The 24,526-nt window shown below is 38.5% G+C and overlaps 1 protein-coding gene across 2 annotated transcripts in view; it reads right to left on the bottom strand.

Moving 5' to 3' along the window:
• NBAS (NBAS subunit of NRZ tethering complex) overlaps positions 1–24,526 on the bottom strand; it is a 345,856-nt gene that overhangs the window by 244,100 nt on the left and 77,230 nt on the right. For both annotated transcript variants that reach the window (XM_082357496.1, XM_082357497.1), the window contains 9 exons: positions 23,215–23,278; positions 20,203–20,396; positions 18,825–19,082; positions 17,982–18,107; positions 14,747–14,898; positions 7,816–7,956; positions 7,474–7,552; positions 4,418–4,522; positions 3,912–4,048 (listed from right to left, as the gene is read on the bottom strand). In XM_082357496.1, the coding sequence (XP_082213622.1) occupies positions 3,912–4,048; positions 4,418–4,522; positions 7,474–7,552; positions 7,816–7,956; positions 14,747–14,898; positions 17,982–18,107; positions 18,825–19,082; positions 20,203–20,396; positions 23,215–23,278 (1,256 nt within the window). The remainder of the gene's footprint in view (positions 1–3,911; positions 4,049–4,417; positions 4,523–7,473; positions 7,553–7,815; positions 7,957–14,746; positions 14,899–17,981; positions 18,108–18,824; positions 19,083–20,202; positions 20,397–23,214; positions 23,279–24,526) is intronic.

Below are 24,526 nucleotides of genomic sequence, written 5' to 3'. Positions count from 1 at the left end.
GATAATTTTATAATTATAATGGATAATTCAAAAATAAATAAATAAAAATAAAGTGAGGGTAAAATTCTAAATAGAATGGCCAAGGAAGATCAGATAAACTGAAGGAGACAAATAAATAACCATATAATATGTTAGGTATAAGTGCTAGAAGAAAAGAAGACTCAGATAAGGGCAAAGAGAGAGGAGGGGGCAGAAGCAGTGGGGAAGCGTGGCTGAGGAAGGCCTTTCTGAAGAGGGAGCCTCTGAGTAGAGACCAGGTCACGTGAAGATCCAGGAGGACACTCCCAGCGGGCGCACACTGACCCTGAAAAGCCCTAAGGGGGGCGGGGAGGGAAGGTCTGGCATGCCCGTGGGACTGCCAGTGCGGCGGAGTGGAGAGAGCAGGGCACTGTACCAAGTGTCCCAACAGCAAGCTGAAGGCAGCAGGGAGCTACGCAGTCATTCTGCGTTTGGGAGCCGTCCATTTAGAGCTTAGTGACTTGTTTCCAATCAATTCAACAGATAATTAAAAAGTCATTATTACTTGAAAAATACAAGTTGGCGGGCTGAAGAGAAGATAAAGCAGGATGAAATATAGGCTCTACCACTGAGCAATGTATACGCTCATAGAAAAACAAGGCATGCACACAGAAAGTTCTACAGCTGTCTGAGGCAGTAAACAAAGAAGTGGCAAGATCATTTCAGGAGCTGGCAAACATTGTAACTGAGGAGAAAAAGAGAGAAAGCAAAAAAGGCTGCAGATTTAGAGTCTTTTCAACTCATCTCTTCCCCAGTTTGAAAGCATGATGCTGCAAGCAGGAACTTCTGTTCCCGTGTAAACCATTACCTGATGACTCCTGCTGAAGAGGAACTGTGTTCACTCATTTCAAGACCCCTACCATAGCGCCAGGCATGCAGAAGGGGCTCGGTCAAATGGTGAGGGGCGTTCACATTCCAACAATCAGACACTTTGTGTCCATCTGACCCAAAGCTTCCAAGTGATTTGTAAATGAATAGCAAGTACTCAAGAAATATATTTCCTAAAAAAGGGAAATAAGTCCTATGATTGTATCTTATGGATCTCCACGTCCATTAGAGTAAAACTTTGAATAGGGTAAAAGAGTACAGGCTTCAACTATGGGCTAAAATAGCAATTCAATCTTTAAGGCGGTGGGAGCCTTGGGGAAACATTCCCTGGACACCTCCCTTGTTAATAGGTGAAAGCATATTCTGTTGCAATCCCTTCAGGACATCTTTTCATCTCTTTTGTAAATGGGCATAAAATGGACCTAATTTATCCAGTTAGCAAACAACTTTAGAGAAGCACTACACAAACACCTGGGCCCTGAGGATCCAAAACTCAGGAAGAGATGGCCTCCATCTTGAAGAGTTAGTGAGTTTGAGGCTGGGTGTTTATTAAAGAAGAGAACAAGGGGGAGAAAGGCAGTAATAAAAATGACTGACTATAATACAAAATAAAAAGTGCTATACTGCGAGAATGAACAAAGAATTATGAGAATATAGGGAAAGGAATAATTACTGAAGACCTCATAGAAGAGGCTATGCCTGAAACATGACTGTGGTTTTGCTTTGCAGTCACATAAAAGATATTACTATTAAAATCTATTGTTCTTTCTCAGTCTTTCTAACTATAGCAAAAATATAATCAATGTGAAAGATTTTCTTGAGAAACAAAGATTAACAAAAAAATAAATCTATATTTTCTCAATATATTTAAAATGATTATAACTTAAGGACTCACAAGAAATCAGTCTTTTCCAAGTTTGTCTAAGCAACACACCCCACAAGAAAGATTCAAAATAACATCTAAGTGCCCTCTGCTGCAATGATATACCTAAAGTATTCACTGCCATTTAAATCAGTTATGGCAGCCACCATAAAGGAACCACAGATAGGGCTTTCAAAGATAACATATAGCATTGGGCACTGTAAAACTATTCTAAAAACCAGTTCTGAAATTTCAGGTTAAAATCAAACGTTTGTCTAAGCAATCATCAGAAGACAACGCAAATAAATGAGTTCAAATCTAAGGAGAAATCACCTTTAGAAAAAACGTTAAGACAGTGGCCCTTTTCTCTATACTAACAATGTACAGTAGAAAAGGTCATTTCCATTCAGATTAGATCTATTTTGCAAATAGGCAGAAAATAAATGAATTATATTCTGAAATATTTATAAATACATATTTATAGACTGCATTTACTTATCAGTATTCAGATCCAAAAGAAACTGCTTGAAAGTTATATCCCAAGCTTTTTCTTTTTGCTCACTTTTATCATAACAAAGAATTCTATTTTAGTACTAACAGTAATGCAAAATAGGGAGTTTATAACTTCTATTTTTAGAGCTTACTGACCTACAACTATAAATAAAAATAGGTTCAAATCCTGGCTGCACTTACATAAAGTTTAATATGCTATTAAACCTCTGTAAATCTCAGCTTTCTATAATAACAGAGATAATATCAAAAGTGTTGGGAGACCGGATGTAAGTATGTGCCAAATGCATAGTAATGACTGTATAAATGCTGGTCATTATCGTCAACACCTAAGCCTACAACTATGCAGGGCAGGTGCAGAGGAGGAAGGAGGGAGCCAAATGATCCCCAGTTCCCATCCCGTAACACTGTAAGTTGCCAGTAGCTAAAGTCTGTAACAATGATTTCAGTCAGAGCCGTCATAATCCCTTACAGTGTATTTTATAGTTTACAAGCAGATTTCATACAGATCAATTCACCTATTACTAAAAGTATGCAACATGAGGAAGCAAGACAGGGGCTCTCAACTCTTTTTAAGATTGGGCAAACAAATTCAGAAAGGATGCAATTAATGACTGAGCCACATTTACTAGTGGGCTAGTTGACCAGATATAAAAGGTCTCACAAATGGACATATTCTTGCCTTCTCCCTCTATGTGGTCAGACAGAAGCAAGGTATGCTACTCCCAGGTGGCATTCAGGCCTGGGGCTGATGACCTGCCCATCTCTGGGCTACACACTGAGGCAAACACAGCTGAGTCTGGAACAACAGGGAGGATAAGGGTGCCACCCCTCCATGCAGTCAAAAACCCCTATATAACTTATAGTCAGCCCTCCGTACCCGTGGACCCTCTGTACACACAGCTCCACACCCTCAGATTCAGCCAACTGAGGATCATGTCGTCTTGTAGTATTTACTACTGACAAAAGTCCATGTGTGAGTGGAACTGCACAGTTTGAACCCGTGTTGTTCAAGGGTCAACTGTATATTCTCTTTTCTTCATTCTCAGGAAGTGATGTTCTGGCCTTTGGAAGCCCACCAGATGGTACAACTGGGTCTTAATGGTTCCACTGGTCTTAAGAGTCTATGTCACATGTCACAACCCAATTATCAAAAAGCCTTCAACTGAGATAAGGAGCATTAGTATAATAGGAAAGAGGTACTTTGATTTCCCATCTGTCTTTGTGCCTCTGGAGTTTCACAGGGAGAAAAGTAGGATCCCCAGGACATTCCTGGGTTCCCTCGACGTACAACCTAATATTGTCAGAACTACACTTCAATTTCTAAAAGATACAACTAATTCAAACAGATACTGCTATCCTAAAAACTCTTCTTAACCATAAAACAGTATATATTGAGTACACAGACATAAAGCTAGGAGACTTTCTTTTCTTTTCTTTTTTTTTTAGTAGCAGAAGACTTTCCAAAAAAAAAAGGAAAGTTCACATTCCGTACGTTACAGTAATCTTATTATGCTAGACACATTTTGGTTTGGCCTCAGGATCACTTAAAAATAAGTTAGAAATAATTTTATAATCAGAAAAAAAAGTTTAAATAGTTTACATTTTAAATTTTTTTTAATTTAAGATGTTTAGCATGAAACAAAAATTGTTACTTAGAAAAAAGGTAAAATTCAGTGAACATAGTACATACCAAGCTTCAGGGAGCAAAACAGAATATTCATGTGGAGAAGTGGTCTCTGGGAAATTGGAGAGAATCACAAGGCGATGAGGAAGCAGGTCAGGTCCATGGTAAGTGAACAGAATTTCTAGGGCTTGTACATTACTTTCCTGTACAGAAGGCAAGGGCAAGTTTCTAATGTGAACCTTAGAAATAAAGGAGTGATTTTGTATGACAACATTCAAAACGTTAAAATTAACTTTTTTATGCAGTTCTGATATGAAGTGCTTTCAAAGATTCCTGATTTTTCCAGGTCTGTATCACTTTTCTCAACCTAATGCTCTAAAAATTATTTTTAGAACTCAGAATGATAAATAAAAATTTTTTTAACATGATTCTATTTTCTCTACATTTATTAATATAGTACAACACAAAAAGGAAATGTAATGATATATGCATGCAATAACATTAACTGCATGGCTCAAAGACTTAGAAAGTGTTAATAACCATAACTGTTTTATTTACAAAAAAGAAATTACCCGAGCATAAGTTCTTGCTGAGAGAACAATATTCTGATTTCTGAACTTCTTAAAGAATTCAGCATCATATCTCTGTTCAGATGCAGGAGGCACTCCGAGGATTTCCTGAGGGGAAACAGTGATTTAATGGAAAGGCTTTTAAATATGGGTGACAAGAAAATATTAAAAACCATCACAACTCTGCCTACCTAAATAAATAAGCCCTGAATTAATTAAACTCTCAACTGTTAACTAAAGTACTACATCTGTATTCTTGTCTTTATTTGGAAAATGGCTATATTTATAAATGCTGTAAATTAAAAAAAAAATCCAGAAGTAAATGAAATAGGCAGTAAAATTACAGTAGGGTAGGACAACCAAAATCCACCACCTGGTAAAATCAAATAAGCAACAGTTATACATGGCTATGTACTATGGGCACCTGTCATATCTGTATGAGAACTTTAGATTAACTTTACTGCTGCTGGAGTGATCTATGTAAATTGCAGATTGAACCATTCATTCTTTAATCAGATATTTATTAGGTGTCAATAATGTGCAAGGGGCACTGTGATAGGCAGTGGTGATACAATGAACAATCATCAGCTTCCCTGCTCTCCAAGTGGCTCAAAATCTAGTAGGGAAGACGAACAAGCAAAAAGAACAGGTAAAGGGAAACACAGAGGAAGGGTGCTAAAACTAGTCCTGGGAGGACAGGGAAGGCCTCCCAGAAGGGACGCCAAAGCTGAAACATAAAGAATAAACAGGAGTTAGCCATGGCAACGGCAAGTGTACATCTCCCCACTACAATGGATAACTTCAGGCTCATTTCTCTTGTGTCTGTGCTGAACCCCAGATACCTAGCATGCTGGCTTTCACATAATAAATAGCCGATAAGTATTTGTTAACTGCATTAACTTACTGAGACAGGAAAGAGGGAAGAAAGAGGGTGTTCAGAGGAGGTTCTTGCTTCCTATTTATTTAGACAAAATACTAACCTTCTCTAAGCCTCACATCCATAAAACTGAGAGGATAACAATACCTGCCTCAAAGGGCTGTCAAGAAATAATCTGAATTAAGTACCTAAGACACTGGCGGGCAAACAGTAAGTCCTCAACAAATGTGCTGGTATTTTTTAAGGTATTCTGTTAACTACTGGTTTCTTCAAATATTTCCTGAGCTCCTTAACAAGCCAGGTCTCGTTCTGAGCTCTGGTGATACTGCAGCAAACAAGACAAGACCCTTACCCTTATGGAGCTTCTATGCTTGCATCCCGCCCCCCCGCATAGTAGGCCTATAGCTCCCTAAGTCAGCCTCCCTTTTTTTAAGGACTAGTTGAAATATCACTTCCTACACAGAGTCTTCTTGGACATCCCCAGGAAAAATTTAATGTTTTGCTCCATTATGCTCCCTCATCAATTCTTCATATCTTCATTATCATCACTAACTGCCCATATAATGAGGACTCCACAAGGACTATTCCTTGTTCATCTCTCTACCACCAGCACTGGCATAATATTTGGCATACAGTAGAAACTCGTGTAAAATTTAAATAAATCTATTTTTATCTAAGTTATCACAGAATTAATAAAATAAGCCATCCCCTATGATTAAAATGCAATGCCTATCTCTACCGCTATCTAGCTGGTTAGTCCTTGTATCAGAACATCTTCGTTTCTAAGTTTTAACGGCCAAGTTCATCAACTTCACCTACTTTTCAAAAGCTTAACTTAATTCCATTTTTGTGGGCTCAACAAATACTTTAAATTTCACTATTACCATGTAATAATAAATGCACTTACTACTGTCAAATAGGAAATAGCAATTCAATAACTAAAAAATAATAAAATAAAATTAACTGGAACGTGAAACTCTGAATATTTTATGGAACTTTTTTTTTAAGATCTCATCAGTGAAACTAAAGCTAAGTATAAAAAATAATAAACTATATCTGTACCAACATCAGTAATTCACAACATGCTTTTATATATTACATCAGTATCACAGAACTCGGACATAATAAAAGGATACGCTTTAATATAATATGACCATCCAACAGTCAAACTAGTTGTACTACAGATAAAACTATTAGGAATGTTTTGTAACTTATTTGTATGAAGTGATATACTAATTACCATGTTTACTAATAACCAGAGAAATAGTCCTCTTTTGTCACTAGTATTTTGTTTGAAAACATTCTATTGTATTAACAGCTGGAGAATCAAATGCTTTTATTTGTTTGCAGGCATCACAAGTACTAAGTACCTCCATTACTATGGGGACGGGCATCACGTTATCAAATGTGATGCTTACTGAGTCCCTGCTATGTGCCAATACCAAAAGCCACGGTGTGCCCACAGAAGGGAGGCTGAGACAGATGGAGGAAGTAAACTGCAAATGAAGTCAAATTTCAAAGGTGGGAAATTTATACTAAATCCTGGGTAACGTAAGCTATGAGGGTCATGTGAAAAAGCAATCTAAACTACGTCTATTTTATGAAATGCTTCTCATGCCTTTAACGATACCTAAATCTCATGGTACAGAGTGCTACTGAAATGCCCAACATGGGACATTTGTGTTTGTGGTCCTGAAGAAACAATTCTGAAGTATGCTTTAAGTTCAAGTGACTAACTCTGGCCGTAATTAGGATCAAAGTTTAACCAACTAAATTCAAACCACTAATAAATCATTAAAATTAAACAAGTCAGAAATATTCATATTAGGATTATTAAAACCCAGTGTATACTGAATTTGGTACTGTAGACAGCTATATGCCATAACCTAAAGTTTAAATGTAAAATAAAAGTAAATGAAAAGGATCATAAACCTAGGAAACATAGATGCTCTGAGATGGCTAACGCATTTCTACTCCCTAGACTAACAAAGCAACTTCTAGCCTTTCATGAATCTCTAAATTTTACCAAAACTGATGTATAAGAGAACCTGCTTCTATACAAAATGAATTTTTCCCACATAAATAGTTCTAAAGACCAAGAATATCAGATATGAAGGCAGCCTCAGCATTTATAATGACAGATCAAATGAACATAATTGGTTTGATTAAAACTACTCCTTACCTCATATGTTGCGAGTCGATCTAAGTAGGTTAATAATTTCAGTCTACAACGGCAAAGTTCCTTTTGTTCCAGTGTTAACCTGTTTTGAACAACTGTATTAGGCCACTTATATTTACCTACAAGCACACTTCTCTAATATCTAAAATAGAATAAAAATGATCAATATTCCATTAAGCCTCAAATTCATGGAACAGTACACAAAAGCACAAGGATAAAACAATACTAAATGCATTTGATTTAAGTTGCCGAAATAATGTACAGCAATTGTCACTAGTAAAGAACACACTTGGATTACTAGTTATTTTAAAGAAATTACCAAATGAACAGTAATAAATCATTTACTTTGAAAAGTTCACTAATTTAAGTAGTTCTTGTCTCTTCCTGAGCTCCTTCTCCTTTTTCTTCTCGGCAGGCTCTTCATCAGCTGGGGAAAGCTCCTCGTAGGAGATACCGTCAATGTCCATTTCACCAAGTAGTGTAAATCTGTGAGAAAAAAAGAAAACCCAAATCTGTGTATTTTTTTTAATTTCATATAGTGAAGAAGTACCTTCTCCTACTTTGATTTTATTACATTGGTTTCTGCAGAAACAGAAACAACCAATTATTTGAAAGAAAGCTTTTGCTATTTATTATAAGCAAACCGATTCTTTCATTTATATCCATAGGATGGGCAAAAAGTCATCAGTAATCATCACATGTAGAAACTCTGAATATCAAGAAAATGAAAACTGCTTAGGAAAACATGGGAGGTTATAGTCACCCAATGTGAAACAGCCTATGAAGAAAACGTTGCCCAGAGTTTACAATGTGAATCACTTCTATTTAAGGTCTTAAAATGGTAATGAATGTCAGTCTCATTTAAATTACTTATCAAATACACTATCACATTTATATCCCCCCGAAAGTTCCAAATGTTTGATGAACAGCAGCCCTTGTCAAACAACTTTATTACTGTTATTAACTGACATTTGTAGGGTGCTTAAAAGTTTATGAGGTGACTCCCTCTTGCGAGAGCACCGGAATCACAACAAACTGCTGAACAATCAATGACAGAAAGACACTGGAACTCACCAAAAAAGATACCCCACATCCAAAGACAAAGGAGAAGCCACAATGAGATGGTAGGAGAGGCACAATCACAAAAAAATCAAATCCCATGACCACTGGGTGGGTTACTCACAAACTGGAGAACAATTATACCACAGAAGTCCACCCACGGGAGTGAAGGTTCTGAGTCCCTCCCAGAGTCAGGCTTCCCACCCTGGGGGTCTGGCAACTGGAGGGGGAATTCCTAGAGAATCAGACTTTGAAGGCTATTGGGATTTGATTGCAGGACCTCAACAGGACTGGGGAAAACAGAGACTCCACTCTTGGAGGGCACACACAAAGTAGTGTGCGCACTGGAACCCAGGGGAAGGAGCAGTGACCCCATAAGAGACTGAACCAGACCTACCTGCTAGTGTTGGAGGGTCTCCTGCAGAGGCAGGGGGTGGCTGTGTCTCACCATGAGGACAAGGACACTGGCAGCAGAAGTTCTGGGAAGTACTCCTTGGTGTGAGCCCTCCCAGAGTCCACCATTAGCTCCACCAAAGAGCCCGGGTAGGCTCCAGTGTTGGTTTGCCTCAGGCCAAACAACCAACAGGAAGGGAACCCAGCCCACCCATCAGCAGACAAGCAGATTAAAGTTTTACTGAGCTCTGCCCACCAGAGCAACAGCCAGCTCTACCAACCACCAGTCCCTTCCGTCAGGAAACTCGCACAAGCCTCTTAGATAACCTCATCCACCAGAGGGCAGACAGCAGAGGCAAGAAGAATTAAAATCCTGCAGCCTGTGGAAGAAAAACCACATTCACAGAAAGATAGACAAGATGAAAAGGCAGAGGGCTATGTACCAGATGAAGGAACAAAATAAAACCCTAGAAAAACAACTAAATGAAGTAGAGATAGGCAACCTTCCAGAAAAAGAATTCAGAATAATGATAGTGAAGATGATCCAGGACCCTGGAAAAAGAATGGAGGCAAAGATTGAGAAAATGCAAGAAATGTTTAACAAAGACCTGGAAGAATTAAAGAACAAACAAACAGAGATGAACAATACAATAACTGAAATGAAAAATACACTAGAAGGAATCAATACCAGAATAACTGAGGCAGAAGAACGGATAAGTGACCTGGAAGACAGAATGGTGGAATTCACTGCTGTGGAACAGAAGAAAGAAAAAAGAATGAAAAGAAATGAACACAGCCTAAGAAACCTCTGGGACAACATTAAACGCAACAACATTCGCATTATAGGGGTCCCAGAAGGAGACGAGAGAGAGAAAGGACCTGAGAAAATATTTGAAGAGATTATAGTCGAAAAGTTCCCTAATATGGGAAAGGAAACAGCCACCCAAGTCCAGGAAGGGCAGAGAGTCCCATACAGGATAAACCCAAGGAGAAACATGCCGAGACACATAGTAATCAAAATGGCAAAAATTAAACACAAAGAAAAATTATTGAAAGCAGCAAGGGAAAAACGACAAATAACATACAAGGGAACTCCAATAAGGTTAACGGCTGATTTCTCAGCAGAAACTCTACAAGCCAGAAGGGAGTGGCATGACATATTTAAAGTGATGAAAGGGAAGAACCTACAACCAAGATTACTCTACCCGGCAAGGATCTCATTAAGATTTGATGGAGAAATCAAAAGCTTTACAGACAAGCAAAAGATAAGAGCACCAGCACCACCAAACCAGCTCTACAACAAATGCTGAAGGAACTTCTCTAAGTGGGAAACACAAGAGAAGAAAAGGACCTACAAAAACAAACCCAAAACAATTAAGAAAATGGTAATAGGAACATAAGTATCGATAATTACCTTAAACGTGAATGGATTAAATGCTCCAACCAAAAGACACAGGCTCGCTGAATGGATACAAAAACAAGACCCATTTATATGCTGTCTACAAGAGACCCAATTCAGACCTAGGGACACACACAGACTGAAAGTGAGGGGATGGAAAAAGATATTCCATGCAAACGGAAATCAAAAGAAAGCTGGAGTAGCAATACTCCTATCAGATAAAATAGACGTTAAAATAAAGAATGTTACAAGAGACAAGGAAGAACACTACATAATGATCAAGGGATCAATCCAAGAAGAAGATATAACAATTATAAATATATATGCACCCAACATAGGAGCACCTCAATACATAAGGCAACTGCTAACAGCTATAAAAGAGGAAATCGACAGTAACACAATAATAGTGGGGGACTTTAACACCTCACTTACACCAATGGACAGATCTTCCAAACAGAAAATTAATAAGAAACACAAGCTTTAAATGACACAATAGACCAGATAGATTTAATTGATATTTATAGGACATTCCATCCAAAAACAGCAGATTACACTTTCTTCTCAAGTGCACACAGAACATTCTCCAGGATAGATCACCTCCTGGGTCACAAATCAAGCCTCGGTAAATTTAAGAAAACTGAAATCATATCAAGCATCTTTTCCTACCACAACGCTATGAGATTAGAAATCAATTACAGGGAAAAAAAACGTAAAAAACACAAACACATGGAGGCTAAACAATACGTTACTAAATAATCAAGAGATCATTGAAGAAATCAAAGAAGAAATCCAAAAATACCTAGACACAAATGACAATGAAAACACGACGATCCAAAACCTATGGGATGCAGCAAAGGCAGTTCTAAGAGGGAAGTTTATAGCAATACAATCTTACGTCAAGAAACAACAAACATCTCAAATAAACAACCTAATCTTATACCTAAAGGAACTAGAGAAAGAAGAACAAACAAAACCCAAAGTTAGTAGAAGGAAAGAAATCATAAAGATCAGAGCAGAAATAAATGACAAAGAAACAAAGAATAGCAAAAATCAATAAAACTAAAAGCTGGTTCTTTGAGAAGGTAAACAAAATTGATAAACCATTAGCCAGACTCATCAAGAAACAGAGGGAGAGGACTCAAATCAATAAAATTAGAAATGAAAAAGGAGAAGTTACAACAGACACCGCAGAAATACAAAGCATCCTAAGAGACTACTACAAGCAACTCTATGCCAATAAAATGGACAACCTGGAAGAAATGGACAAATTCTTAGAAAGGTATAACCTTCCAAGACTGAACCAGGAAGAAATATAAAATATGAACAGACCAATCACAAGCACTGAAATTGAGACTGTGATTAAAAACCTTCCAACAAACAAAAGTCCAGGACCAGATGGCTTCACAGGTGAATTCTATCAAACATTTAGAGAAGAGCTAACACCCATCCTTCTCAAACTCTTCCAAAAAACTGCAGAGGAAGGAACACTCCCAAACTCATTCTACGAGGCCACCATCACCCTGATACCAAAACCAGACAAAGATACTACAAAAAAAGAAAATTACAGACCAATATCACTGATGAATATAGATGCAAAAATCCTCAACAAAATACTAGCAAACAGAATCCAACAACACATTAAAAGGATCGTACACCACGATCAAGTGGGATTTATCCCAGGGATGCAAGGATTCTTCAATATATGCAAATCAATCAATGTGATACACCATATTAACAAACTGAAGAATAAAAACCATATGACCATCTCAATAGATGCAGGAAAAGCTTTTGACAAAATTCAACACCAATTTATGACAAAAACTTTCCACAAAGTGGGCATAGCGGGAACGTACCTCAACATAATAAAGGCCATATATGACAAACCCACAGCAAACATCATTCTCAGTGGTGAAAAACTGAAATCATTTCCTCTAAGATCAGGAACAAGACAAGGATGTCCACTCTCACCACTATTATTCAACATAGTTTTGGAAGTCCTAGCCACGGCAATCAGAGAAGAAAAAGAAATAAAAGGAATACAAATTGGAAAAGAAGTAAAACTGTCACTGTTTGCAAATGACATGATACTATACATAGAGAATCCTAAAGATGCCACCAGAAAACTACTAGAGCTAATCAATGAATTTGGTAAAGTTGCAGGATACAAAATTAATGCACAGAAATCTCTTGCATTCCTATACACTAATGATGAAAAATCTGAAAGAGAAATTAAGGAAACACTCCCATTTACCATTGCAACAAAAAGAATAAAATACCTAGGAATAAACCTACCTAAGGAGACAAAAGACCTGTATGCAGAAAACTATAAGACACTGATGAAAGAAATTAAAGATGATACCAACAGATGGAGAGATCTACCATGTTCTTGGATTGGAAGAATGGATATTGTGAAAATGACTATCCTACCCAAAGCAATCTACAGATTCAATGCAATCCCTATCAAATTACCAATGGCATTTTTTACAGAACTAGAACAAAAAGTCTTAAAATTTGTATGGAGACACAAAAGACCCCAAATAGCCAAAGCGGTCTTGAGGGAAAAAAATGGAGCAGGAGGAATCAGACTCCCTGACTTCAAGCTATACTACAAAGCTACAGTAATCAAGATAATATGGTACTGGCACAGAAACAGAAATGTAGATCAATGGAACAGGATAGAAAGCCCAGAGATAAACCCACGCACCTATGCTCAACTAATCTATGACAAAGGAGGCAAGGATATACAACGGAGAAAAGACAGTCTCTTCAGTAAGTGGTACTGGGAAAACTGGACAGCTACATGTAAAAGAATGAAATTAGAACACTCCCTAACACCATACACAAAAATAAACTCAAAATGGATTAGAGACCTAAATGTAAGACCAGACACTATAAAACTCTTAGAGGAAAACATAGGAAGAACACTCTTTGACATAAATCACAGCAAGATCTTTTTTGATCCACCTCCTAGAGTAATGGAAATAAAAACAAAAATAAACAAATGAGACCTAATGAAACTTAAAAGTTTTTGCAAAGCAAAGGAAACTACAAACAAGACAAAAAGACAGCCCTCAGAATGGGAGAAAATATTTGCAAACGAATCAACAGACAAAGGATTAATCTCCAAAATATATAAACAGTTCATGCAGCTCAATATTAAAAAAACAAACAACCCAATCCAAAAATGGGCAGAAGACCTAAATAGACATTTTTCCAAAGAAGATACAGATGGCCAAGAAGCACATGAAAAGCTGCTCAACATCACTAATTATTAGAGAAATGCAAATCAAAACTACAATGAGGTATCACCTCACACCAGTTAGAATGGGCATCATCAGAAAATCTACCAACAACAAATGCTGGAAAGGGTGTGGAGAAAAGGGAACCCTCTTACACTGTTAGTGGGAATGTAAATTGATACAGCCACTATGGAGAACAGTATGGAGGTTCCTCAAAAAACTAAAAATAGAACTACCATATGACTCAGCAATCCCATTACTGGGCATATACCCTGAGAAAACCATAATTCAAAAAGACACATGCACCCCAATGTTCACTGCAGCACTATTTACAACAGCCAGGTCGTGGAAGCAACCTAAATGCCCATCGACAGACGAATGGATAAAGAAGATGTGGTACATATATACAATGGAATATTACTCAGCCATAAAACGGAACAAAATTGGGTCATTTGTAGACACATGGATGGATCTAGAGACTGTAATACAGAGTGAAGTAAGTCAGAAAGAGAAAAACAAATATTGTATATTAACACATGTATGTGGAACCTAGAAACATGGTACAGATCAACTGGTTTGCAGGGCAGAAACTGAGACACAGATGTAGAGAACAAACATATGGACACCAAAGGGGGAAGGTGGTGGGGGGTGGTGGTGATGGTGGGATGAACTGGGAGATTGGGATTGACATGTAGACACTAATATGTATAAAATGGATAACTAATAAGAACCTGCTGTTTAAAAAAATAAATAAAATAAAATAAAATTCAAAAAAAAAGTTTATGAGGTGCTTTCACAAGATATATAACTTAATCAAGGTAATTCTCTGAAGAAGGACACAATGCTACAGATAAAGTAAGTGAATGAAGCTCAGACTTGCCTACAGTGGTTCAATTCACCGGTAAGCGCACCTAGGCGCATGCCGCCTTAACTTCACAGCTTAGAAACAGCCAGCATTCAACAAATGTTTGTAGAATTTGCTCTTTCCTTAGCATCAAGCTATCATATGTAAACGTATTTAACTTAAAGGAAAGAAAACTGACCTCAGATAAAAAAGCATTAACCAAAGGCAACTGCTTTATTGCAGAATAACCTAAATACAGAAAAGTTTACCCTTTCCAATGTCTCAGCTTAAAAGTTTTCACAAAGTCACCTTTACTTCTACCCACATCTTTCCGGAACCAACCTGCCATCATCTGCTCCTTTCCCTATGGCTAAAAGAGCCTCCAGGTCTGTGCCTTTTAATCCATATTGAAGCAGTTCTTTTGCAGCATCCACATTTTCAGGAACTCTTTCCAAGCACTCATGAAGAACCCAGGATCGTTTCTTTATTTTACTCTGGATATAGAGAAAATTAAAAAACAGAGGCATTAAAGAAATCATGACAACTGAGACCTGAGACCTGCCTTCTAGAATTATAAAGCTATACGTAAGAGAGTAGAGCTACCTGAAACCTTGGCCACAAGCAGCTGCTAGAGCATCTCAACATTAAAAAGCTACTTTCCTAGCAGTGATTAGGACTGGGTATAGGGCATGTGATTCCAACTGCTTTCTTTCTTCGTCTAATGAAACACACTGAAACACAAAGTTCAGTACTCTTTTTTGGAAACATAAAAAGCTCTTTCCAAACTTTTTAGTTGCTCTTTAGTTTGCATTTGGGCTGTATAGAAGAGTAGAAAATAAAGAAGTAAGGCAAGATTGATCTTCTTGTAACAAACACGTTTAACTTTGAAACAAAAACTAATGAGGCATAGCAAGTCAAGGTTCTGTATTTACTTGACCATGAGATGTATTCCAAAGCACAGATGATAATTTAATCATAAAAAGTCATGGTATGTTGTTCCTTGGAAAGACGAAGGGCCCATGTGTACTTCCCTCCCAACAGCTTCCTCTGACTCCATTCAAAATTCCTGACTTGCCCTCTTTCCTAGAAAGAGTCCTTGTGGATACAAATTTAGGGTAAAATCTGACTAATACCCTACACATTCCTTTACACATTCCTTCATATCAATTCTTTCCTCAAATGTCTCTGAACTCACATCCCCTTCTCCACATCTATGGCCTCCGTATCAGTCCATGTCATTGACACATAACAACTGGGACACTGCAGGAGTCTCTTGCCTTTGGCAAGGTTTCCCACCTGAACCCAAATCAATGTATCTTTCTAATCAATATGCCCCAATGTTCACCATCATGGAATCTCAGATCCAACAGACTGGTTTCCTTGCAGAGCCATTCATCCAGGAAATATTTACTGAGTACTTTTTGTGTGCCATGAAAATAGAGCAATGAATAAGCCAGATTTAGTCACTTGCCTCATCAGTCATGCTCATTTTCTTTTAATTTGCTCATACAACTTGTCCCATTAAGAATGCCTTCCTCTCTTCTAGCTCTACTTTGAATCCTTTCAAACCCCTGCCCAAAACATCTTCACTATATGAAGACTTCCATAACCAGAGTCTATAAGGATTGCTACCTTCACTGGGTTCCCACAGCATTTGTCTGCAATCTTCTTGCATGGTCATTTCTATAATGAAGGCATAAAGCTTGTCTTCTCGGTAAGATTATAAACTCCCTGAAAGCGAAGGCCATATTTATGCCACTCCTGTACCCCTTTACCATTCCTGGCATAGTGCTTTTACTCTTCACTGCCTATTTATTTTGCTGAATTAAGTATTTCCCCCAATAAAAAATGTACATAATTTGTCTCTCCTAACATTTGTCAGCTCCTTCAGAGACCAAATCTGCTTTCTACTGTGTTACAGAAAAGGCCATTAAGTGGATATACATGAACTCATGAGTTCACTGTCCTGAGTCACAAAAGAAAGAAAGATAATATAGGTTTGCTGTTCTGATATTCTAAAGAAAATACAAGCAACTTTGTCTTCTTCCTTTATTTCATAATCTTTCATGCGCTCTCAACTCTGATATCTTACTTGTATTAACAGTTCATCTTCCTGTTTGGTTGAAGCATCAACTTCTTACACACAACTTTTTCAGATTACGTTTTGATTTATTTTTAATTACTCATGTACGTGAATTTTTAGGGAAAACAACTACCATGAATATTTCCCAACACTTCTTAGAATATTCCTAAATGCAAAGGTATTTGCCTTCCTAAATGTCACATGAGAAGTCAGCACCTTCTAAAAACAGGTATGTATGAGTCCAACTACTTGCTTACAAAGGTGCCAATGATTCAAATAAACAGCCAACATAGTAACTCTAACTGTGGCAGCACATAGCAGGAAGGATTTAACTGTAGGATTTAAGCAAAAAGGGGGTATTTGGCAAGCTCGATATGACAGTTATCTATTTATTGCCTCTCAGCCTTAAAAGCACTCTTCAGAGCCAGCTATGGGATAAACAGCCTTTCCCATTTGCGGCTGACACGATATTAAGCCTTGTCACCAGAGGGCGCTGGAGGCCACTGCAGAGGAAGAGGCTCTGGTCTCTGGTCCACATGTGCGCTGGTTCTGTTCTTCCCGCTCCTCTGTCTTGGCAATGCCGGCAGGCGACATCAGGTGGTGCTTACTTCCCCCTCCCTCCTTTGGAGGACAACTTCCCACTTGGTGTCAGCTGCAGTCCCATGGACAGATTCCTCCCCAGCGAACCCTCCCAGACACCTGAAGGGGAAGCTCCCTAAACTAGGCTCGCCTACACTCTGGGGGGAATTTTTTCCTTTTCAGTCCTGGCCACGGTTCCTTATCTACCAGCCTTCATGCTGGCGGGGGGCTCCCTACTTAGCAGCCCCTGGGGTTTCCCGACCCCCCAACCTCAGTTCACGGCCACCCTAGCAACAGGCATCCAGCTGGCCCACCCATCCCACCTCTCCCTGCCTGCCAGCCTTGGCTGCTATGGGCCAGCCGTGGCCTCAGGCATTCCAGAGAATGCCCTTCCGTCCAATGTGCTGCAGCCACTCTTTGTCCAATGAAGCCTGGATCCCAGCCCAGGGGGAGCCCTCCCTTCCGAGTTTGCTCCCTCCTTGGGTACGTTCCGTTCAGCCCCAGGGTGTTCCTTAGAGATCTCTTTGCCCTCATATAGTTAATCTCTCGTTACTAGAAAATAGTAATTCTCCATATTAAAACTGTTCCTGTTCAAATTACTGTGTGGTTCCTGACTTCTGACAGGACCCTGACTGATGGAGGTGAACAGAGGTTAACTGAGGTAGATGAAGGGAAAGGATTAGGCCAAGACCAGGCAGATGGCTGGTTTATCAGTGAATATTTGGTCACATGTCTTCTGCACCAACGTCCAGCTGCAGGGCCGACAGAACCTGATAAGATAATTTTTCAAGGTAGAATAAAACACTTCATATAGAAAAGTCAGCAGTGAAAAGTACTCCAATATGAAGCCCTACAGCCAAAAGTTATTCCGTAAGTTTGAATTTTACTGCATGTTACCAAAAATTTTAAACATACCAAGTAATTCTGAATTGAAGCAATGTTGACAGCTGACTTCCTCCACTGCCTCTGATACACCAGGTCAGTATCCAGGCCGTAGGTCTGAGCCAGAGACAAGGCTTCCTCATACTCTTCATTTTCGATCTTTGGACAAGGAAATGGAACAGGAATGTGACATTACCGAGCAGTCTGCAGCGTCAATATGATGATAGAATGAATGATGACAGCGTAGGTCATTCCTAACCACCTTCATGTGCACTGTGGCACCAGAAGGTCACAAACATGACCAGGGGCAGATAGATCAAGTATTTCTTTTAAGCGCTTTAACAGAAAGATGAGAAACAGAGGTGAAATACCCATGGTTATAAAGTAAAATGGCAAAACTAGGACGAGCAGGGCGGCCCGACTCCTCGTCCAGGACTCCGCTTGTGACACTGCAGCACAAACACGTGGCATACTCAGTGTTGATCAAATCTGCTTCCCAAGCAAACCCTGGACTAGAAAGCAAGTCTGCAGGGCTTCCCTCATCTGCTGCAGTCTGAGGAGACGGCTGTACTTCAACACAGAAGAAGTGAGAGCTGAAGGCCACCACGAAGTGGAGCGAACACCTGGGCAGAGCCACCAAGTGGACAATCGGTCCCCACGAACTCACCTCCCATCCACTGCCCTTACTGTGACTGCTCAGGCACAAAGACCAGCATTATTCTCAGCAGCTTTATCATACTGACATGGCTAAGATGTCAACGAGAATAACAATCCCTCTTTAAATTTCTTCCTTTATTAAAAAAAATAGTTTTTTTTCTCAATAGAGGCAAATCAAATCTGATGCTGTGACCGTGGACAGTAAGGGGACACCCTCACCTTCCTCTGGTAGAGCTCCTCTGGGGTCGTAGACCGCAGGCTCACCAGGCGGTAGTTTTTAGTAATGGTTCGCGGGCGTTTCCGGGCTGGTGCGAACCGCTCCATCTCGGTCACTAAGTACAAGCCCTGCTTTATATAACCGAAGTAGCGAGCCTTGGCAGACATTTCCGGATCGGAATCCGAATCCTCTTCTCCTTCACCTTCTTCTCCCGCCCTCGTCTCCAAACGAGATCGTTTGGGGGCAAGTTTAATCTCGCACTGAATTGAAAAAGGAGATGTTGAATGAATAGTGAGGAACTAAAGATAAGTTTTTAGAGCCAATGAGAAAAATATTTTTAATTCTACTCTGGTTTGATTCATTACATCAGCCGTGGGATTAAAACTAAGAATGGAATTCAAAGAAACCCAACAACAAATGCTATATATTTACATCAATAGCTCCAGAAATATGCACAGAAGTTATTGGCTCCAAATCTCTAAAACTAAAGCCTGTTTTAATAATAGGTCATTAATACGGTCTTGTAAAATATATACCTGGTAATTATTTTAGGGAAATAAAGGAGTTGAGAATGTTAATTTCTTTCTTTTTGATATTTTTGTACCTGCTGTGAAAAGATGATTTTTTTCCATCTATTTAGCAACATGAACATGAAGGTATTTATTTGCTTTATCAAGAATAGCTCCTCCTCCTCCCCCAGCTTTTAAACAATGTCTTCACAAAGTTCTGAGTCTGAAGGCTGCCTGTTAAAGATAACTTTCATTCCAGACCTAACAGAGTTGCCTTCGATTTTAAGCCCTGGTTCTCTTTAAAGAACATCTTTAGACTCGGTACCAAACTTAAGGGTAGAAGACATTTGTCAGTCTGCACTGAAGTGAAGGCTATTGAAGGCCATTACCTTGAAAGACTTAAAATAATTTTAAATGACCAAAACATAACTTTAAGATATTAGCCTCTTTTCAAATTTTTTGTCATGATAAACAAGTTTTTCTTAATAAAAGAACCAAAAGTTTTAAGCTGTCATATTTCATAGGAATAGGTTAAAGACTGTATTTCTTAGGTAGTGATATTATTTATATTTTTAAGATAACTAATCCAGGAAAAGAGAAAAGCTATCATGTCAATGAGGAAGAAATGCTTTACAGAGAGCAAAATGACTATAAATGTTCTTCATTCTTATACAAATGCAATTTTTTAAATTGTCTAAACAATAGATCTTTTTTATGCTGCACCCAAGTTCTGATTCCATTAACAAATTTTTCTTTTTAAAGACAAGATTAAATAATGGGATAACCAAAATTAAAATCAGATATTTAGATTTTGGGGGTAATAAATGTTTACTCTCAAACACACTGATTGCTTTAAAAGGGAAAGCCTTACCTCCAAAATTAAAAACCCCCCATCATGGGTAGCAGTGACTTGAGGGGATGGTTCAAACCATTCACAGGATTTTCCCAGTAAATTCTTCAAAGTTTTCACCGACGAAACAGTCAAAGCACCAGAGCAGCGAGCCAAAATCACTGCACTGTCCACCCACCAATTCACATCTATCAGTGGGTAAAAGGACTCTTTATCTAATGGGGGGAAAAGTAAATCAATACAAATCCATCTGTCAATGTGGTTTAAATACAACACACTTAGTCCAATAATCAATCTTAAAACCATATGAGTCCTAAAGGTATGACAAATAATAAGAAAAAATAAAATGTAAGTCACCACTCAGATTTTTACTCAAGTAGAAGATACAGAATGGTAATTTATTTAATGAACATCTGAATGCCAACAATTTGCCAAAGTCCATAGTTCTAGGGATGCAGAGGTAAATATATGAAGGTCTTTCTGCTCAAAAAATGAAAAATATTCAGAGATACATCACCATTTTCAACATATAAAAAAAGGTAGGTGCATACTGAGAAATGGCAGACTCAGGAAGAACTCTGACCTCCCTCTGGAGCAGGTCCTGAGATCCTCAGGTGAGAGGCACCTTCTTTATATCTCGAGGAAAGGAGCAGCCTTACTCCAAAGATGGAGGGAAGCCAAGAAAAATGGAAACAAACAGGCCTTGCTAAGTTCCTCCCAGTCTACTACCCTTAGCTCAGACCCTTTGGTCTCTCATGTCTTTCTACAACTTTCCACTCTTCACCCAACCTAGTATAAAACTGATCAGGTTTAACTGTTCCTCAGGTCTTCATTTCCTTATGAAGGTTCCTGTGTCCCTAAAACATATTAAATAAATGTGTATGCTTTTTTCTTTTTGTTAGTCCAATTTACTGGGTCTCAGCTGGAGAATCTAGTAGGGTAGTAGGAAAAAGAGCTTTTTCCTCCGCTATACTTGCAACTAATCAGAAAGAGGAAAACATATTCAAGACCAGAAAGGAATTTCAGGGGTTGGGGGAGGGTGGATAGAACTGAACTGTGGTTCACCAAATTAAGGCATTCAAAAGGAAATGGCATGATATTTACTATAATTTTATTGCCCTTTTATACCTTACTTGTTCCACTAAGGATCTGACGAGGTTTAAAGGTAATACACACAAAGTACACCATAAATTTTAAAATATATGTAAACACTTGACTAAGGAGATAGAGATTTTAAAATAGGAGGTTAATGGAATTCCCTGGTAGTCCAGTGGTTAGGACTGGGCACTTTCACTGCCGTCGGCACGAGTTCGATCCCTGCTTGGGGAACGAAGATCCCAGAAGCCATGCAGCACGGCCAAATTAAAAATAAAATAAAATAAAATAGGAGGTTAACTCCATGAGAATAACTCATTATTTTAATTAAAAAACAAAAACCATGACAACTCAACATTTTCTTCCGATTTAAGCCTAAAGCAATCTATATAAATAAGGAATTCCAAGAAAACATGAAAAGCAGTGTTCCTAGGCTTACAGCTTAATGTAATGCGGGATGAAAAGGAGCAAATCATTTAAATATGCAGTCAACTTTCTAATTTGACAAATTATATTTTTTCTAAAAAATGTTTTTCTGAATGAGTATTTCGGATGATTATTTAACAAAAGCGAATACATGAACAGGACACGTGATATTAACGAATCAATACTTTCAGGGTCTTTAAATGTGAATTAGAAGCATAATTTAATAAAGATTTTGAACCTTGTAACTATCACTAATTTTATAGGAGACACTTAAAAATTCAGCAGTGTTTAACTTGGGGAGTTTCACCTGAAGAAAAAGGAACCAATTACTCAAAGTAACTCAATATTTTAATTTTTGTTTTTAATTCTAATCTACCAATTAAATAATCACTATTGCTTTTAATTAAATGTAAATACTGGGTTTCTTTTCTATTTATAAAAGTAATACATGCTCACTGCTAAAAAAAAAAAAAAAAAAAAAAAGCTTAGATATGGAGATGTATGAAAAGAGAAAGTCCCTCCAACCTCTTATTACCTACCATCTACCACACCGGCACCCCAGTCCCAGAGATAACTACTCAGAGTTTACCCTTTGAGGAATCCCTTTCTGCTATCCCCTCCGTGCTCATTTACAAAGGAGTACACTTACGAGCTTTGAACTCAGTGTGCCATCTCCGCGCTGGCCTGTGGAGGGAGAGCCACGCTGCATGCCACAGGCTCTGCCTCAGCCTTGGGAAAACTCAAAATACTAACACCTGACGGTCAGAAAGCTGGATCTGCTGCCTTGTCCCCATCCTATGAAATCTTGGTGTTCCTTCCAAAATGAAGCAGAAGTATCTAGAGACTTTTATATGTAGGGTAGCTCAATATGCCACCCCAAAATGTGCCACTGTGGCATAATGATTATTTTGGGCTAGAGGCCACTGAGAAGAAGCAGACACAAGAAAAGCTCCCTGCCCTCTACCTATATGCGTAAAAGTAGGACATAAATTTACAAAGTCGTTCCCCTCTCCGCTCTCTACCACGAAGGAGAAGAGTTCATCACTGGAAACAAATTTAGACCCTTATGAGCCCAGAGACAGCACCGAAGGAATCTACATAACTAACTAGTGCTTATCTTCCATTACTTTCCCCACATGTTTGCCTTCCCACAATATGCCACTCCTAGAAACTCCAACTGCTTTTCCTTTGTCTTGTCACTTCCCTAAAAATTTACTGTTTCTTTGGTTAGATGCTGTATAAGCCCAATTTCCAACCATCCCTCGGAGTTACTCATCCCTGGGTACCTTCATGTATAAACTCAATGTACGTGCTAATAAACTTCTGCTTGTTTTTCTCTTATTAATCTGTCTTTTGTCAATCTAATTTTACAGAGCCCCAGCCAGAGAACCTAGGATAGTAGAAAGAAAAGGAGTTTTCCCTCCCCTACATGTATCATACCATCTAAAAAGCACCTGTATTAAACAACACGAGTCTCTTACGGTTTTAATCATCATACATCATAAAACTCACCTTTGATTTTTTTTCTCTTCTCAGTAGAGAGTCTCCAATCAGGATTAAGGTCATCATAGCCTGGCTGAATTTGAAAAACAGGCACATAAATTCTTGGATCAACAAGGTAAGAAAATTATAAGAACATCATCAAGAACTTTGGATTTTTCTTTTTTAACAAAAAACAGAAATGATGCTTTCCTTTCATCTCTTAGTTACACCTAGTTGAAATCTATTCTGCTCCAAGATCTTGAAAAGCAATTGTTCTTATACCTAAGATGTGCACATGCAAGTATTGTGACTCAATTTAATGAAGAAAGTAGCATGAATAAGAACTGTGATGGCAAGCATATAATTCATACAAATGAAAGCAGGATACACTAACAATTCTGCACACACACACGCACACCTGCACACTGGGAGGAGGACAGCCACGCTGCTATGACTAAAACACCAGCCTGGATGTAAGAGCTACCCTGCCGCTCGTAAGGCCAGCAACCCTCCAGGTCTCAGTTCCCACAGCTCTGAGGTTGGACTCCACAACTGCCGTGTCATCCCCAGTTCTAACTTTCTATGACTGAAAACCTATTGTACTAAGTCAAAAAATATAACCATGCAATCCTCAAATTCAACACATTCACAGTCTAATCTCACGGCAACACAATGTCCTGCCCACCTTTGTGAACGTGAGGACACACCGCGGTCTCTCAAGCATCACAAAACAACAGAGATTAAGCCACTGCCAGACATTTCCCAGGCCCACGTTAATTCCATAACCTCCAGAATCACAATAGTATGGGGGGAAAAAACAACAAAATATCAATTGGGGGTTATCTGAAATCTTAAGCCCAAAAAAAGTGATGCTGTACTTATGTCAAAATGTGCTTTTTCATCTTATGCAACAGAATAATTACCGATTTATCAGTGGCTTATACGTTAGGGTATTAAAACTGATATTTCTTTCCATACCCTGAGAGAACTTTCTGCTCTCCCCTACTATAAGTCGCTCAGAGCAGACCCTGAGAACAGAAGATATAATTCGCTAACTTTATCAGAAAAAAGTTGCCATAAAAGGCTATTTATATACTAGGCAAAGAAATGGATTGTCCTTAAGTATAAAAAAAAAAAAAAAATTAAGTTTCAAAAAATTAGAATAAGGTACGTATTACTGAAAATAATCAACTAAAATAAAATCTTATTTGACCATTAAAGGCACCTTAGAAGCTTCAGTAGCTCCGAACCACCAGCTGCACCTCCACCAACAGCACCAGAGGCGTGCCAGCGTTTATTTACATGATGCCATGTGTGCCTCCCCACGTACATTCTGGAGTAC

This window comes from Balaenoptera borealis, assembly GCF_965194805.1.
Source record: "Balaenoptera borealis genome assembly, chromosome: 15".
Classification (NCBI taxonomy): Eukaryota; Metazoa; Chordata; class Mammalia; order Artiodactyla; family Balaenopteridae; genus Balaenoptera; species Balaenoptera borealis.
Note: the sequence above shows the minus strand (reverse complement) of the source record. Positions and strands in the feature narration are given on the sequence as shown.